This window comes from Dreissena polymorpha, chromosome 4 (assembly GCF_020536995.1).
Source record: "Dreissena polymorpha isolate Duluth1 chromosome 4, UMN_Dpol_1.0, whole genome shotgun sequence".
NCBI lineage: Eukaryota > Metazoa > Mollusca > Bivalvia > Myida > Dreissenidae > Dreissena > Dreissena polymorpha.
In genome coordinates this window covers 15,475,033-15,493,143 of record NC_068358.1, presented here as the reverse complement: position 1 = coordinate 15,493,143, position 18,111 = coordinate 15,475,033, and the positions used below count along the sequence as shown (strand labels likewise).

Genomic DNA, 18,111 nt, shown 5'->3' with positions numbered 1-18,111 from the left:
GTCCCCACATTCAATTTTGTCTATTTAGAATACAGCCTTGTTTAGCCAAATTTGACTTTTGACCTTGACCTTTTAGGTAATGAGGCATCTGATACACCATACAATCAAGCTCCTGGTAGTCATTTGTAGTAAGTTGTTTCAAAATTGAATGACAAATGAAAACGTTACAGTCCACACGAGCTGGTTTGTAGCAAGATTTAGTTTAAACCTATTTATTTTCCCTCGATTGCATAGAAAGCCTTAGGCTTATTGAAACGCTCTCGAGCCCTTTTTCTGATGGGAGAGATAAAAAGCGCTAACACAGTCGGGGTCGAACCCGTTACTTCGAGGTTGCTAAGCGGACACAAAATCCACTACTCCATGGCGATCTTTGACCTATAGGTGTGACCCTGACCTCTAAGGAAGGGAAACAGTTTTCCACACGAACTGCCATGTCCTCATTGTTTTCAGTATTGGTAAGTTGTTTTAAGCATTATGAATTACAAAGATGTAGTCCGAATAAGCTGTTTTAGAAAAAGAAATAGATCTTTGAAGTAAGACTTTTACCTTTGAGGTAGTCGACTTATGGTGAAAAGAATTATATAATAAGGTAATATTTAAACATAACAATGACGACGCATCAATAGAGAGCAAAGTGATGACTGAGATAGAAATTGTCAAGATGTTTTATGGACGCACGTTAAACGGCTTAAAATTCGGCCTAGATATTGTCAACATAAATGTTGTGACCAAGTTTGATCATGATTGGATAAAAAGTGTGCCTAGAGTGGTAGAGAGATAAATATTGACTACGTACACCGCAAGACAACGAAGGACGCCGGTAATAAAGTGAGGAAAATAGCTCCCCTTGAGCTCCTCAATAATTTCATGCAGTACAAACAATATAAAAGTAAATATGTATACCTTCAAGTAGCGTTCGCTGCTTTATGCTGCTGACTTGGTTAATCGGCGATGAAGACCATAGTTTGCGCTGCTGAATTGGTAATTCGCAGATGAGGACTATGGTTTACTCCGCTGAATTGGTTTCGCGGCGACGGTGACCATGGTTTACCCCGCTGAATTGGTTTCGCGGCGACGATGACCATGGTTTAACCCGCTGAATTGCAACTTAAAAACGAATTTGAAAAAAAGTGAATCCACGGTTTCCAATCAACGTATTATCCTTCTCTTCGTAGTAAATATTTATCATACTCGTCATCAGCATCATCAGCGGTAGCAGAAAGTGTGCGAGAAGCCCAACCACCACCAACAGCATGTCGTTTGTCTACAGCTTCAAACAGTTGCACATCCAATAACTCTTGGTTACAATATTCTTCTTTGATTTTCGTATATTCGTATTCATTCCCTTCAACACGGAAAACAGTTTAAAATGTAATCATGTTTGGTAGTAAGCATGATCTGCACGAAATGTTGTAGCGAGGATGGAGACAATGTTTTAAAAATCATAAACGCATACTAAATAGATCCCGGCATCCTCATATTCATATGATAGTTATGCAAACAAATCCTCAGCTGCTCCAAGTAGGCAGTGTCTGTGACAGCATGTCAACGTGATCTATCTGAGTCATGTTCAGACTGATGATGTGCATTGTGGGTAAGGATTCATACAATCCAGAGCAGCCCTTCATAACCTCTAATTTATCACTCGACAGATCTGCACATCGCAGTACGGGCGGTTCTGAATCTATATCACTGTGCGATTAATTCTGTAACACTGCATATTTATTTAAGAACAAGCGCACGAAATGACAAAACTGTGAATGGTGTATTAACAAACTGTGTAGCCAGTCTGATGAACACGATCCTTCGTATACAAAATAACAAATTGAAGAGAAGCTGGTAATATGTATTTAAACTCTGTCTTATAAATCCATTTGAAACTAAGTTCCTTTCACAATTCCAACACTTGATCCGCTCAATATTTCCAACAGTCCCATACTGCAATTGTTCACTAATATCTGGATATTGGACAGGTCACGTGACAATATTTCAGATCGCCAGTCTGATACATGTATATGGTAATCATCTCCACGAGCTTCTTCACATGGCTGCAATACAACATCCGCCAGCTCACACTTTACAGGATGATCTAATGAAGATAGCGTGATCAACAAGCTGCACAGCCACTCAGATGAACATTCGACTTCCTCCAGACTTATACACTGCAATGAAGCAGGAAGCCTAAGATCACATCGACCCGTATATGTCCCCGACAAAAAGAGCGTTGCGAGCTTGTATAGCGTGTGAAGAATCTCTGACGCTAATGAGACACAATCAGCCGTTCTTAGATCTAGGATCCCTATACTTGAATCACGTAATATTTCCAACAGTTCCATACTGCAATTTTCCATTAATATCTCAATATTTGACAGGTCACGTGACAATATTTCAGAGTGCAAGTCTGATGCATGTATTTGAGAATCATCTCCACTTGCTTCTTCACATGGCTGCAATACAACATCCCACAGCTCACACTTTACAGGATGATCTAATGAAGATAGCGTGATCAACAAGCTGCACAGCCACTCAGATGAACATTCGACTTCTAGCAGGCCAATACACTGCAATGAAGCAGGAAGCCTAAGATCACATCGACCCGTATATGTCCCCGACAAAAAGAGCGTTGCGAGCTTGTATAGCGTGTGAAGAATCTCTGACGCTAATGAGACACAATCAGCCGTTCTTAGATCTAGGATCCCTATACTTGAATCACGTAATATTTCCAACAGTTCCATACTGCAATTTTCCATTAATATCTCAATATTTGACAGGTCACGTGACAATATTTCAGAGTGCAAGTCTGATGCATGTATTTGAGAATCATCTCCACTTGCTTCTTCACATGGCTGCAATACAACATCCCACAGCTCACACTTTACAGGATGATCTAATGAAGATAGCGTGATCAACACGCTGCACAGCCACTCAGATGAACATTCGACTTCCTCCAGACCAATACACTGCAATGAAGCAGGAAGCCTAAGATCACATCGACCCGTATATGTCCCCGACATAAAGAGCGTTGCGAGCTTGTATAGCGTGTGAAGAATCTCTGACGCTAATGAGACACAATCAGCCGTTCTTAGATCTAGGATCCCTATACTTGAATCACGTAATATTTCCAACAGTTCCATACTGCAATTTTCCATTAATATCTCAATATTTGACAGGTCACGTGACAATATTTCAGAGTGCAAGTCTGATGCATGTATTTGAGAATCATCTCCACTTGCTTCTTCACATGGCTGCAATACAACATCACACAGCTCACACTTTACAGGATGATCTAATGAAGATAGCGTGATCAACAAGCTGCACAGCCACTCAGATGAACATTCGACTTCTAGCAGGCCAATACACTGCAATGAAGCAGGAAGCCTAAGATCACATCGACCCGTATATGTCCCCGACAAAAAGAGCGTTGCGAGCTTGTATAGCGTGTGAAGAATCTCTGACGCTAATGAGACACAATCAGCCGTTCTTAGATCTAGGATCCCTATACTTGAATCACGTAATATTTCCAACAGTTCCATACTGCAATTTTCCATTAATATCTCAATATTTGACAGGTCACGTGACAATATTTCAGAGTGCAAGTCTGATGCATGTATTTGAGAATCATCTCCACTTGCTTCTTCACATGGCTGCAATACAACATCCCACAGCTCACACTTTACAGGATGATCTAATGAAGATAGCGTGATCAACAAGCTGCACAGCCACTCGGATGAACATTCGACTTCTAGCAGGCCAATACACTGCAATGAAGCAGGAAGCCTAAGATCACATCGACCCGTATATGTCCCCGACAAAAAGAGCGTTGCGAGCTTGTATAGCGTGTGAAGAATCTCTGACGCTAATGAGACACAGTCAGCCGTTCTCAGACCTAGGATCCCTATACTTGAATCACGTAATATTTCCAACAGTTCCATACTGCATTTTTTCACTAATATCTGGATATTGGACAGGTCACGTGACAATATTTCAGATCGCCAGTCTGATACAGCTATATCTGAATAATCTCCACGAGTTGCTTCACTTGGCTGCAATAAAACATCCCACAGCTCACACTCTACAGGATGATCTAATGAAGATAGCGTGATCAACAAGCTGCACAGCCACTCAGATGAACATTCGACTTCCTCCAGACTAATACACTGTAATGAAGCAGGAAGCCTGAGATCACATCGACCCGTATATGTCCCCCACAATAAGAGCTTTGCGAGCTTGTATAGCGTGTGAAGAATCTCTGACGCTAATGAGACACAATCAGCCGTTCTTAGATCTAGGATCCCTATACTTGAATCACGTAATATTTCCAACAGTTCCATACTGCATTTTACCACTAATATCTGGATATTGGACAAGTCACGTGACAATATTTCAGATCGCCAGTCTGATACAGGTATATCTGAATAATCTCCACGAGTTGCTTCACTTGGCTGCAATAAAACATCCAACAGCTCACACTCTACAGGATGATCTAATGAAGATAGCGTGATCAACAAGCTGCACAGCCACTCAGATGAACATTCGACTTCCTCCAGACTAATACACTGCAATGAAGCAGGAAGCCTGAGATCACATCGACCCGTATATGTCCCACGCAAATAGAGCTGTGCGAGCTTGTATAGCGTGTGAAGAATCTCTGACGCTAATGAGACACAATCAGCTGTTCTTAGATCTAGGATCCCTATACTTGAATCACGTAATATTTCAAACAGTTCCATACTGCATTTTTTCACTAATATCTGGATATTGGACAGGTCACGTGACAATATTTCAGATCGCCAGTCTGATACAGGTATATCTGAATAATCTCCACGAGTTGCTTCACTTGGCTGCAATAAAACATCCAACAGCTCACACTCTACAGGATGATCTAATGAAGATAGCGTGATCAACAAGCTGCACAGCCACTCAGATGAACATTCGACTTCTTGCAGACTTATACACTGTAATGAAGCAGGAAGCCTGAGATCACATCGACCCGTATATGTCCCCCACAAAAAGAGCGTTGCGAGCTTGTATAGCGTGTGAAGAATCTCTGACGCTAATGAGACACAATCAGCCGTTCTTAGATCTAGGATCCCTATACTTGAATCACGTAATATTTCCAACAGTTCCATACTGCAATTTTCCATTAATATCTCAATATTTGACAGGTCACGTGACAATATTTCAGAGTGCAAGTCTGATGCATGTATTTGAGAATCATCTCCACTTGCTTCTTCACATGGCTGCAATACAACATCCCACAGCTCACACTTTACAGGATGATCTAATGAAGATAGCGTGATCAACAAGCTGCACAGCCACTCAGATGAACATTCGACTTCTTGCAGACTAATACACTGCAATGAAGCAGGAAGCCTGAGATCACATCTGACAGTATAGATTCCCCACAAATAAAGCGTTTTGAGCTTGTTGAGCGTGTGAAGAATCTTTGATGCTAATATGAGTTCACAAGCGGTTCTCGGTGAAAGTTTCCCGATAGATGTGCCATGAAGTAATCCATATAAATCAGTATTGCCCAGTTTCAAATCAAGGCAAATATTTGTCATGTCACTTAACAATAATTCTGACTGATATAGGTTTGTTTTGCAATCAGTTACAATCTCAAACAAAGCACATTGAATATCGTGTTTTAATGACGCTAAGTGCACCAGTAACCTACGTAGAAACACGTCAGTACATGTACATTTAAACAAACTAATGGCTTGTATTGTGTCAGGAAGCCTGATGTCTTCCGAAAAACTTGAGTCTTCGATTTTCAAAAACGTTAATTGAGACAGGGACGGCAGTACGCAAGAAAATGATGGTACGTCAATTTTCCCAGTACAGTGAAGCTCTTGTATGATCATCTGATGTAATTCTTTATTAATTTCTGGAGTCACTTTCGTCGAAACGCGTTTCAGACTACGCTTGGAATGTTGAAGGGCTGTCAGTATTTCGCCTGTTTGTAGAACATTAGTTTCTAAAATAAGTGACCGCACATTTGACTTGTTGAACATTAACAGTCCTTTTAATGCATTTGAATCGGCATTACTCAAATATTTACTAAATACAAAGTCCCTACAATTCAAGCCGATTTCCTTCTGACCGCTGGTTTTAGCCTCAATGCAGCATGAAATAATTATGCGCTGGAACAAGACTGAAAGTGCAATATTAAAAGGTGCATCTTTAGCCATCTGAGTGTGTTTTGATTTAACATTCTTGATATTTGTATAATCGTCAGTCTGATATGCCAATATGTGTTCAATGTCAGAGTGTCGCTGTACGTACATGCTTAGTCCTTCGTTTATGTTTTCGAGGAACTCGACGTCAGTCAGACGGTTTAACAGTTCATTAGCTTTCTTACAGTCTAGCCCACACAGACAAATAACTGTCTGACTCATTTCTAAAACATTATATTTCGTTTCGGTTTGGAAAAACTCATCAAGTTCTTGCTTTGAATTTGCGATATGATATGCAGCCAGGAATTCCTGAACTGTCTCGTGTATAAAAGAAAACTGTGATTCCTGTGCTGCTATACCGACACTGTGTCTTTGTGTTAAAACACCAGCATGGAGGCAAAATTGCAACTGTTCTTCAGTTAAATAATTCATTAATTCCCGTTCGCTGAACGCTAAAGATTTTTTTGATGAAAACGTAAATTGAAACGCAGCATTCGCAAGCGCATCAAATATATCGACACTTTCCTTAATGAAGCTCGTATTTGATAAACACTGCATCGAATGCCCAATTTTAAAATAACCCTTTTTTGCATTTGCCTTCTTAAAAAGAAGGTCAAGTAGAATGCAGTTAATTTCGCACAAAGAACCTTTAAAAGCGTTATTGTTTATCCACACATTAATTAACAACATCTGCAACCAGGGCGACGTAAGAAAACGCATCAATTGATGTCCCTTAACGTACATCTTGAATTCAGTGTGTGTCCTGTCAGTACCCGTGTGAAGACTGAGTATGTTCTTCGTGAGCGCTTCTGAATCAGTTATCCCTTCAATTTCTATAAGTCTGTCAATTTCAGAATCCTTGATCCGCTCACCAATCATTTTCCATGGTCGCGTTGTTACTAAGGATACGCACTTTGTATGATTATTTGCAATTAAAGGTACAGTGTATTTGTTAAAATCATCTGCCCATTCGTTCAGTCCATCCATAGTAACGATGCAAGTTTCTTGTTTCAGGATTTGTTGTAAAAGCTTAAATGCCTTTATACGTTCATCACCCGTGTAAATCAAGTCTATTAATTGTGTTTTAATCATCTTTATCACCTCAAGCTGACCGATGGCATCTCTTAGTGAAATGTGAAACAGAAACGAGAAGTCCCTTAACGTATCAACATCTCTGAATGTGGATACGCAATTTGGATAGTGCAATGACACTGCCTCGCACCAGTCAAGCGCAAGTTTAATTAGGAATGTAGATTTCCCCATTCCGGCATCTCCTTGAATAAATACACGATTTAGTTTTTTATAATTGTAAAATATGTCCTTGTATTGTTCTATCGTGTGGTTTGTTTTCGTTCGAGAACCATCTTTTTCGATAATAATAGGAATCAATTTAGGTGTCACAAAGATATCCCACACGGGTTTGTCACAACCCTCCCTTAATGGAAAAACAGATACAGTATTCATCTTCGTCGTATAGAACTGCATAAGGTTGCTGCGAAAATCTGAAATAATACATGTAACTGGGCTTGACATCAATATCAATAATGAAAGCAACGCCTACACTAACATTAATACTACTTCTTCTACAACTTCTATTAAAACTACTTTCAATCGGCTGCTGAGGCTGCTACTTTTACTAATTATAATACTACTATTACCTCTCTACTACTACTTATTTAACGAATAGACTACTATAACTGATACCGCTGCTACTTCTAGTGATTTTACTTCAAATAATATAAAGACTACTACTACTTCTATTACTGCTACTATTAGTAATAAAACTACTGCTAATTCTACTAGTATTGCTACTACTTCTCCTACTTTTAATACTACTTTTACTACTACTACTACTACTACTACTACTACTACTACTACTACTACTACTACTACTACTACTACTACTACTACTACTATTACTACTTCTACTACTACTACTACTACTACTACTACTACTACTACTACTACTACTACTACTACTACTACTACTTCTACTTCTACTACTACTACTACTACTGCTACTACTACTACTACTACTACTACTACTACTACTACTACAACAACAACAACAACAACTACTACTACTACTACTACTACTACTACTACTACTTCTACTACTACCACTACTACTACTACTACTACTACTACTACTACTGCTACTACTACTACTACTACTACTACTTCTACTTCTACTACTACTACTACTACTACTACTACTACTACTACTACTACTACTACTACTTCTACTACTACTACTACTACTACTACTACTACTACTACTACTACTACTACTACTACTACTACTACTACTATAACTACTTCTACTGTTAACCTGCCTTTTCTTAATATGAAAATCAAGCACAATTCTGCTTAATTGGCAGGGACCTATCATAATGACTAAGTGGGCGAAGTCTTAATTTGATACATGTAGTATTTGCAGAGATTTAAAGTGAATAAACACAAACGTTAACCCTAACATTTCGCAAACGCCTAAGACCCAGTGAGCAGTACAGATTGAAGGTATCAAAACATAGTCCAGATAAATTTTCTGGACAAAGACGTGTAGACGTGATCTTTAATAACGCGCTCGATTATTTTTCTGCAGACTTACGTATAATACTATGTACATTTCTTTTACTCGAAAGTATATATTGACCCCAAAATCAAACAGGAGAAATTTAACTTAATTTTACATGTAATAGTTATATTTAAAATTTCATATAACTAATATTAATTATTATTCAATATACATTGCTAGTACCATGTACAATTTAAATTTTTTACAATTATGTTTGATTGCAGGTCAGAGTAATGAGCCTTTTTAGTGACCTAACATAAGACGTTTGTGAGGTTCCAAGTGAAAACAATTGGTAGTAACATGCATTTTAATTTCTTACAAACAACAAGCCTTAACCAGAACATAAGATTGATAAAAGTTGAGCAGGTGATAAGTGTAGCTAAAGAAAACTCATTGGGGATTAATTGTAACGAGACACGTCTGTGTATATATGAAATATATGGATCATTTTCCCATATATGAGTCCAACTAGGGTTCGCTTTCTTTTTGCGATGCTTATGAGTACATGTATAAAAGGAAAAAACCTGTTTAACTAACCTGCTTTTTCTCGTTCGTATTCTAATTGTGTACTTTTGTTCGCTGCCTGTTGCATGCGTGTAATGCTATCCTGCATAGTGTATTCAATTCGTTGTGTCCCATCCTTAATCTTGCTTTCAAGGCATTGTTCCGCAACTTGTCTCTTGCGTTCAATGTGTTTTAGCCCAGCTTTTGTCTTGCTTTTAATGCGTCGTTGACCAGCATGTGTCTGGTTTGTAAGGCGTTGTTCTCCATCCTGAGTCTTCTTTTTTAGGCTTTGCTTCAAACACATAAAATATGCATTAGCCTCTGCACAGGTCCTTTTTGCTTCCCCGGAAAAACGTTCACCCGCCTCTATCGCATGTTTGAGCGTTTGATGGGCCTCCTTTAACAGCTCTCCCAATTCTTTGATGGACATGCGATCATTCTGCATCTGCAACCAAATCCGATGATTATTTAGTTGATTTTTACAAAAAAAAATATATGTTAGTATGCCCAATAATATTGTACAAAATACTGCTATATAAATATTTCTTGCTTTTCTCGTTTAATTCCGTGTCATTTAAGCATTTCATGAGCGGTCATATATATTTTTCACGAGTTGCAGATCCAGGTGTAAAAATAAATCATTAAGATGACGCAAAATGAAATGAAAGTACGATCTTAAACAGAAATAAAACACCATTTATTTCAGTGTAACTGTTAATGTCTCGCTCAAGTATGATGGTTTTATTAAATGCCCAAGATTGTCTTGAGCGGAATACATTTTGTGAGTTGTGAAGTCATATATACGACACAATATCATATAACAGAAAGAATGCTCTGTGTTTTAATGTACACTAGCGAATCCTCTTATAATACACCTACGTTAATATTTCAGCATCAAAACGTTTATGAAACTAACGGAAACAATCATTTGACAATATTTCGGAATTGCGCATTTATGAAAATTACGGAATTCATCATTTTCTACGGGTTTAAACTGTTTAGACCCATATCAAAGATGAAGTCAATGTTTTTAAACGTTAAATGACGTTGAATGAGATGGCGTCATAAACGACGCTTTATAATATGGCGCTAAAATTGTAAAAAAAGTACGCAATGAATTCCGTTAGGTCTTAAATATTATATGTCATTAAGTTATGTTAAGATTAGTCCTCGTACATGAAAAACAATTGATATTGTACAATATAAATCATTAACTATTATTATTAACCTGAACTGCTTACCGTTCATTAAATAAACACATTCAATTATATAAAGCTATATCTGCATAAACAATTATAAGTCAATATTGATATATACCTGATATTCATATATACAGATCAGACACATTAGATTAAGTACTGTTACTTTTCTATTCATGTATATTTAAGATAAATATAAAATGTTTTTCACATAGAGTTTTATCTAAATCATTTCCCGCAGCAGGACATCTCATTGGTAATTGGTTTTAATGCCATTTGGAGGCCGAGTTTGAAACTGTTTAATCCATTCTAAGTCTATTATAGAAGGAACTGTGACGCATTTGCGCTAACATTCTATTATAAAAATGTATGAATCCATGTCCGCAATACAAGTTTAAATGTATATGTGTGTATCAATAGTACTAACTTATATTAATATAAATATGTGTTCATCTGAATAATTATCAGATTAATTGGCTCGTCACTTCTGTTTCCTTATCACAAAGTTTTCTCCACATTGTTTTGACATTATGCGCACATTTTGTTATTGAAAAAGTTGAGCGTGTGCGTCATAATATTTGCGTCCACATATATATCACTTTAATCAGTACAAAGCATCTTATGCCGTACTTTACGATTATTGACACATTAAGGTCATTCAGCTGTACAAGTTTGAGCAATACTGTTCAGTAATTAAAGAGAACCAGAGTAGACACATTTTAGGTTTATATAATTTTAAGTATAAAGATAGACAAAAAGCCATTATGATACCATACAATGCCGAAGCCGGAATTCCTTCGTTTACAATCATCTCTACATTAAGCTCATTCAGTTGTATTTTTTTGCGAAATCATAATTTTAAGGAAAATCTTCGGGATGGTCTTGCATGTAACAAAACGTACGTACGTACGGACGAGTGCAGACTTAATGCCTTACACTTTGTGGGGAAACAACCTTATTTCACAAAACATTTATACTGCCTTAATGATATTTTGCTCATTTGTTTTAAGTGATTTATTAATGTGCACTATTTGTTTGCATTTTGAAAGATGTCGAAAACTGTTTTGAATTTGTAAATGTAAACGTGTCCTAAAGACTTACATCTCTTAGTCTCGTACATGCAAGCGTTGCTGATGGATCATGTTGTAAGCAGTTTGGGTCAGCCAGTAGCGTGGACAGTGTCTGGAAATAGTCCTGCAGGTCAGCATCGGTAACCTTGCAGTTGGATGTGTGACGTACATCTCGGCCGATCTGACGGACCTAAGAACAACTCATCATATTAAATGAGCTGCAAGTTGAATGTTATCCAAGCGAGTATTGGGATTTTAATGACCGCATTTTATACTTGCAATCTTATAAAAACATATTGATATGACCGAGGAATATTAAATAAATGCTTATAATTAATTAACATTGTTATATGGTAACGTAAATGAAACATCATTTACTTCATAGAAATGTGTAACGAGCAAATTAACGCCGATACCGAAACGTGTATTATTATTATTATTATTTACCATATTTATATAGCTCTTTTTTCATGAATTCACACGTTCAAAATAACTGGACAATATGAATGCATGGTTCAACCAATAAAATAAACAAAGACATTTAAAACTATGATAAACAATAATATATTTACACATATAAAACTAAGATGGATGGAAACCTATATAATAAGAGGACATAAATGACAAGCATTTTTAAGAACAATTGTAAAAAACAGTATTTAAGAATTGAAGCAAAGTATAAAAAATATCTATAAACGCTTAAGAAATTATTACCAATCTAAACATAGAATAAACGTTTAATATAACACACTCAAGTGCTATAAGATAGATCAGTGCTTTATTTTAAAAACAAAAAATATCTTTAAAAAAGATATACGGCGTTGATTGTGGTTTGAGTTTGTGAAAGGTAAAGAGTTCAAAAAAATGAGACCAAGGATAGCGAATGTCTTTTTCTGTGCAGTTCTTAGCTGGATCACACGCAATAAGGGATGTTACGCGGAGTTTTCGCGGCTTATTTTACATAATTACATATTGCTGGTCATAAACCTATAGATACAAAACAGAAAACCAAATGAAGAATGGAAGTAATATTTAAACATATGAGTCAACCGAGCACACGCGAAGTATCCGTACATATTTGAAATATTTATACGCGCGTTCTTCGAACAAACCTGTTTTAGTGGTTTGTCGGGCATTGCTTTTTGATTCGATTATTAACAGTATCGAGAATCATCGCGCTCATGCTTAATACATTAGGCAATATGGTGGAATAATTCTTGTTAAATTAATTAAAAATAATAACAAGGGCTGTTTGTAAAACATGCATGCCCCCCATATGGGCTCTCCGTTGTAGTGACAGCCATTGTGTGAATATGTTTTTGTCACTGTATGTCAATGACCTGTGAAATGTATCCAACTAATAGTGCAAAAACCAATCAGGACCTATACTAATCAATTATATCCATTATATGATTGAGTCTTTGATTTTTTGGATTCCTTTCGCACATTTTGAATTATTTGACAATATGTGAAACGTGCACACAATTTGTAATGTTTTATTTATTAATGGTAATGAAACATGTTATTTATAGCAGTTAACTCCCCTAGTCAATGACCACCATAGATTGCAATGCAATCTGATTAAAAATAGCCAAGGCTAGTGTTGTGTATTGGGCAAATGTATACAAGTGCAACTTGACCACATGACCAGTATCATGTGTTTACCACACACAGAAGTCAGTTATGTAATAGACCATTAATTCCACTCCCAACTTTGGCCACTTGCCAAGATACTGACCAGTATCAGATGGGGTTGTGAAACTGTGTAAACAGTGAACACCAGTCCATGTAATACTGGCCTACCACTTGTACTAGGTGATTTGGAGTTAATACAGTAATGCATGTACAAATGAGACACTAAGCTCAAAAGTTAATTATATGTGCCTCTGAAAACTAACCAGAGGAGTGGGTTGAAATTTACAATCTTTGCTTGGCATTTGAGGAAATCTGAACTCTCAGGGTTTGGATAGAACATCCCCAAATTAACTTTTCTTTACACTGTTGTTATTTTTGTTCAATACACAAATATTAACCTAACTTTACAAATCCTGTACAGTAAAGGAAACTAAATCTAAGTTGATATTTTAATATGCTTGATCCTATTTATGTATTAACATTGTTTTATACATACAAACTGTGTTGCTGTTTTTCAATTAACAAGCAGATTAAAAATTAATTATATTTTTATGTATAATTTGAATTGACAAAATTAAATGCAAGTTGCGTAGCAAGAATTACATGTTTGATTTATTGTCAGTGAATCGTGACATTTTCTCAATGTTTCAGACCACCAGTTTGTCAAAGCTATCAACCGCTTGGATGGTCAAGCTAAATAGAATTGACCCAGCAAATCACAACTGTCCTGTTGCCATATAATATTACATATCATATTACATTGTTTTTTTAAATGTTGAATTCTCACGTCATTTCCATAAACATAGTATTTACTGGCACAGAAACAAAGGCTTATACATCATTATGAATGAACATGTGTCAAAAATTCAATTTGTAAGTCTCTTTACTGGACAGTGTGAAAACAGAATAAACTAGTGACCTGAAAATCAATAGGGGTCATCTGCGAGTCACGATCAATGTACCTATGAAGTGTCATGATCCTAGGCAAAAGCGTTCTTGAGTTATCATCCGAAAATCATTTTACTATTTCCGGTCACCGTAACCTTGACCTTTGACCTTGTGACCTCAAAATCAATAGGGGTCATCTGCGAGTCATGATCAATCTACCCATGAAGTTTCATGATCCTAGGCATATGCGTTCTTGAGTTATCATCCGAAAACCATTTTACTATTTCGGGTCACCGTGACCTTGACCTTTGACCTAGTGACCTCAAAATCAATAGGGGTCATCTGCGAGTCTTGATCAATCTACACATGAAGTTTCATGATCCTAAGCGTATGCATTCTTGAGTTATCATCCGGAAACCATTTTACTATTTCGGGTCACCGTGACCTTGACCTTTGACCTAGTGACCTCAAAATCAAAAGGGGTCATCTGCGAGTCATGATTAATCTACCCACGAAGTTTCATGATCCTAGGCGTATGCATTCTTGAGTTATCATCCGGAAACCTTTTTACTATTTCGGGTCACCGTGACCTTGACCTTTGACCTAGTGACCTCAAAATCAATAGGGGTCATCTGCAAGTCATGATCAATCTACCCATGAAGTTTCATGATCCTAGGCGTATGCATTCTTGAGTTATCATCCGGAAACCATTTTACTATTTCGGGTCACCGTGACCTTGACCTTTGACCTAGTGACCTCAAAATCAATAGGGGTCATCTGCAAGTCATGATCAATCTACCCATGAAGTTTCATGATCCTAGGCGTATGCGTTCTTGAGTTATCATCCGACAACCACCTGGTGGACGGACCGACATACCGACCGACCGACCGACCGACCGACATGAGCAAAGCAATATACCCCCTCTTCTTCGAAGGGGGGCATAATTATCATGGTATTGTTGAAAACACATAAAGACTCTATTATTGACATACCATTATTATATCGCTGAATATCTTCATTTAACATCTTTTGTGGTCTAAAGAAAATCTCAGTTCACCTAGTTCACGGATAGGGTCTATATTATATAACAAACTGGCCACGAACACAGGGCAGCACATAAGCGTCTTCGGACGCAGCGATGACCTGTAAATACACCCTGATAACTCGCGGGTTGAAATGCAATGTATTCAAGTGAAGCCACGCTTTCACTGCTTTTTATACTTTTACATGTTAACATGTTGATAGGAATATGAAAGTCAGTACTTAAATGAGAACATAGCCTTTAAGTAAAAAAGCTGTTGCCTCTGAAAATAAAAGGTGGACGCACAAACTGTATTGATGTCGAGATTGAGTGTAAAATTGTTCTATCTATTAAGCCTTTTCATTAGAGATAAAATTGTTTCATGCTGAACACGCAGTAAAACAGAATTACAAAGACGCGGACATGTTTCTGTTCTGATGGTATGCATATATCAGTCTATGGGATAACTGAAGTGTATTCATTCTGAACTAGCCGCGGGAAATTTTATTTGAATTTTATTAGACAGTTACAAAGGTCAGGTAAGGTGAAAAGCTGGCGTATACAGCTAACGCCGAATAAAACTAAATTAAAACATTAAGTTAAAAACAGTCTTGTCAAAGAACATAATTTTGAAATAATCATCATTGCAAGTAAACGTTTGCGAAATAATGTGTTTTCAGTGCTTTCTTGAAGGCGGGTAATGTTTTAATGTCTCTGAGCGATGCTGGTAGCGCGTTCCAAAGTAATGGAGCGGCAGACCTGAACGAACGGCCTTCGTACGAGTGATTCTCAAATCTGAGTTCTCTACGTGGAGTGTAAATCTCAAGCATACTCCTAATGTAGATCGGTGACTGTCCATGAATTTCGTTAATCACATGCATCAGTACTTTGCACTCCACTCTTGCATGTACAGGAAGCCAGTGGAGTTCCCTCAGCACCGGTGTAATGTGACTTGTCGTGGTGTCCTGGTGATAACACGAGCAGCGGTATTTTGAACATCCTGAAGTCTGCTCAGAACATAATTCGCTGATCCACACACAGGGAATTACAATAATTAAGTTTTGATGTTAACAAAGAGAGTAGTATAGAAAATGCGCGGCTGGCCCACTGTCGTTTCCCGGTCGTTTCCCTTTCGTTTCCATTCCGTAAAGAAATATACTAAAGCAGTTTTCCTTTCATGTCAACATGAAGTAACCACAATTTTATAAATTTATGACCTTTTTTTAACCATAAATATAAAACAAGTATTAAAACTTTCGAATAACACCTTAACCATGAAAATTCAATTTTCTTATTATCGTGACGGGGCGGCTGGAGGACATTCGACCGTTAAGGCCTCTGCAAAATATTCTCCTTTTATATGTTTAATTTCAAAGTCTTGGTAAACAATGTCGTTTGTTTGATCATTCCGAGTAAGAATGCCGTGGTTATCTTGAAAAGATATTATTTATTCCAGTTCCACAGAAAGGTCATGCCTTCCCTTAGATATTCGCCTTTCGACCTTGAAGAAACGTGTTTAAACCCTCCCACTCTCCATTAGCTTCAACCCACGGAGTAACATTCTGTTTAGCCATATCTCCGGTAACTCTGAAAACTCTGGGTCGTAGTTGGATTTTTTAACCATCTGCTGTTGAAAGGTATACATAGTTAAGATTCTCCCCCAGTTAAGATCTGGTAGCATCTCATTCGCAATTAGTACAAATACTGCTTTGCATACCGGAACGGTATTAACCACATCAAAGATAGCCTTGCTGTACTTGTTATTCTGTAACTCTAAAATACCTTTTTGTAAATAAGTATTCATGGTTTGTTTTGTATATCCTATTTTATAATATTCAACCTTTTCCAAATTACATTTTGTTTTTGACGCTTAGAACAGAACACACCCATAAGAATCAAGATGTTGGTGTAAAACTCCAACCCAGGATTATAAATAAATGTGAGCAAATCTTGTCGCAAAACTTTTTCTTCTCAATGGTTTTCAAAACCACGAAATCCTCCAATTTACACATATGGTTTCGGTTGCGGAGCAGTTGAAATAGGATACACTGAACATTTATAAAGTTCTTACGTTTAAGTTCCATTGGTTTATCCTTCCCATAAATGGAGTCGTATAAGGACGAAAGCTCCTTAAAATCTTCGATTATTTTGTCCTCTAAATACTCAATATCGACTATACGTTTTCCAACCAAAGCGTAATAAATATAGTTTGCATTTTCGTAGTGTTTGGCACAGTTAAGCTGTTTTAAAAACATTATAATGGTATTCTTGGTTATTCTTGAGTAAATAATGTGTGCGTTATCGGAGTCGTTAAGCAGACGAAACGTTTGAAACTTTTGATGTAGCTTATCAAACACCTCCTGTGGAATCTTGCAGTTTTCTTTCCCCTGGTACTGCTTTATGCACTCGTGAAAGTGTACTATACGCGAGTACGCAACCTTCGTAACAATTTTAACTCGATCGTAGTCTTTGTGCATCGCCTGGCTTGTTTCAAGAACGTCGTGTTGCGTTGAGCATATTATACAAAACTTTTTACTGCTCTCGCCCGTTTCAAATTGTCTCGGGTCGTTATTATGACAGACGTCGCACACCGTCTTTTTCAACGAGAGAGGTTTTAATATCTTAATGTTCCATTTCTTATCCTCCACCAACTCGGACGAAATGGCCACGTATACAGCGACTAACGACTTGTTTCCGCGTTTTCAAATAACTTTCAATTCAATATAGTTCTTGATTGTCTTTTGTAGTTCTTGTTCATAAAACGTACCTTGTATTTCTTCACCATTATAATCCATAATTTTATACGTTGGCGGATCCGTATATTTAACTTGTGACACTGTAAACACTTCCTCAGTACATCTAGGCGTATATCCTTTTTCAAATATTCCCTTTTTCTTAGTGATTCTCACCTTATCGCCGACTTCAAATATTGGCTTACCGTACTTTTGAGGGTGTTTGGAGTACAAATTGAGCCAAACTACACTTTCGTTCTTTTTATGACTAGCATCAACAAGTGTCAGTGTGATTGATGAGCGCTTT

The 18,111-nt window shown here is 37.2% G+C and overlaps 1 protein-coding gene across 1 annotated transcript in view; it reads right to left on the bottom strand.

The window, feature by feature from the left end:
* The window catches only part of LOC127876335 (uncharacterized), a 46,786-nt gene that overhangs the window by 2,949 nt on the left and 25,726 nt on the right, over nucleotides 1-18,111 (bottom strand). Inside the window, exons 3-5 of the mRNA XM_052421441.1 lie at nucleotides 11,559-11,717; nucleotides 9,292-9,703; nucleotides 904-7,678 (exon numbers count right to left, since the gene is read on the bottom strand). Coding sequence (XP_052277401.1) covers nucleotides 1,881-7,678; nucleotides 9,292-9,703; nucleotides 11,559-11,717 — 6,369 coding nt within the window. The 3' untranslated portion in view covers nucleotides 904-1,880. The remainder of the gene's footprint in view (nucleotides 1-903; nucleotides 7,679-9,291; nucleotides 9,704-11,558; nucleotides 11,718-18,111) is intronic.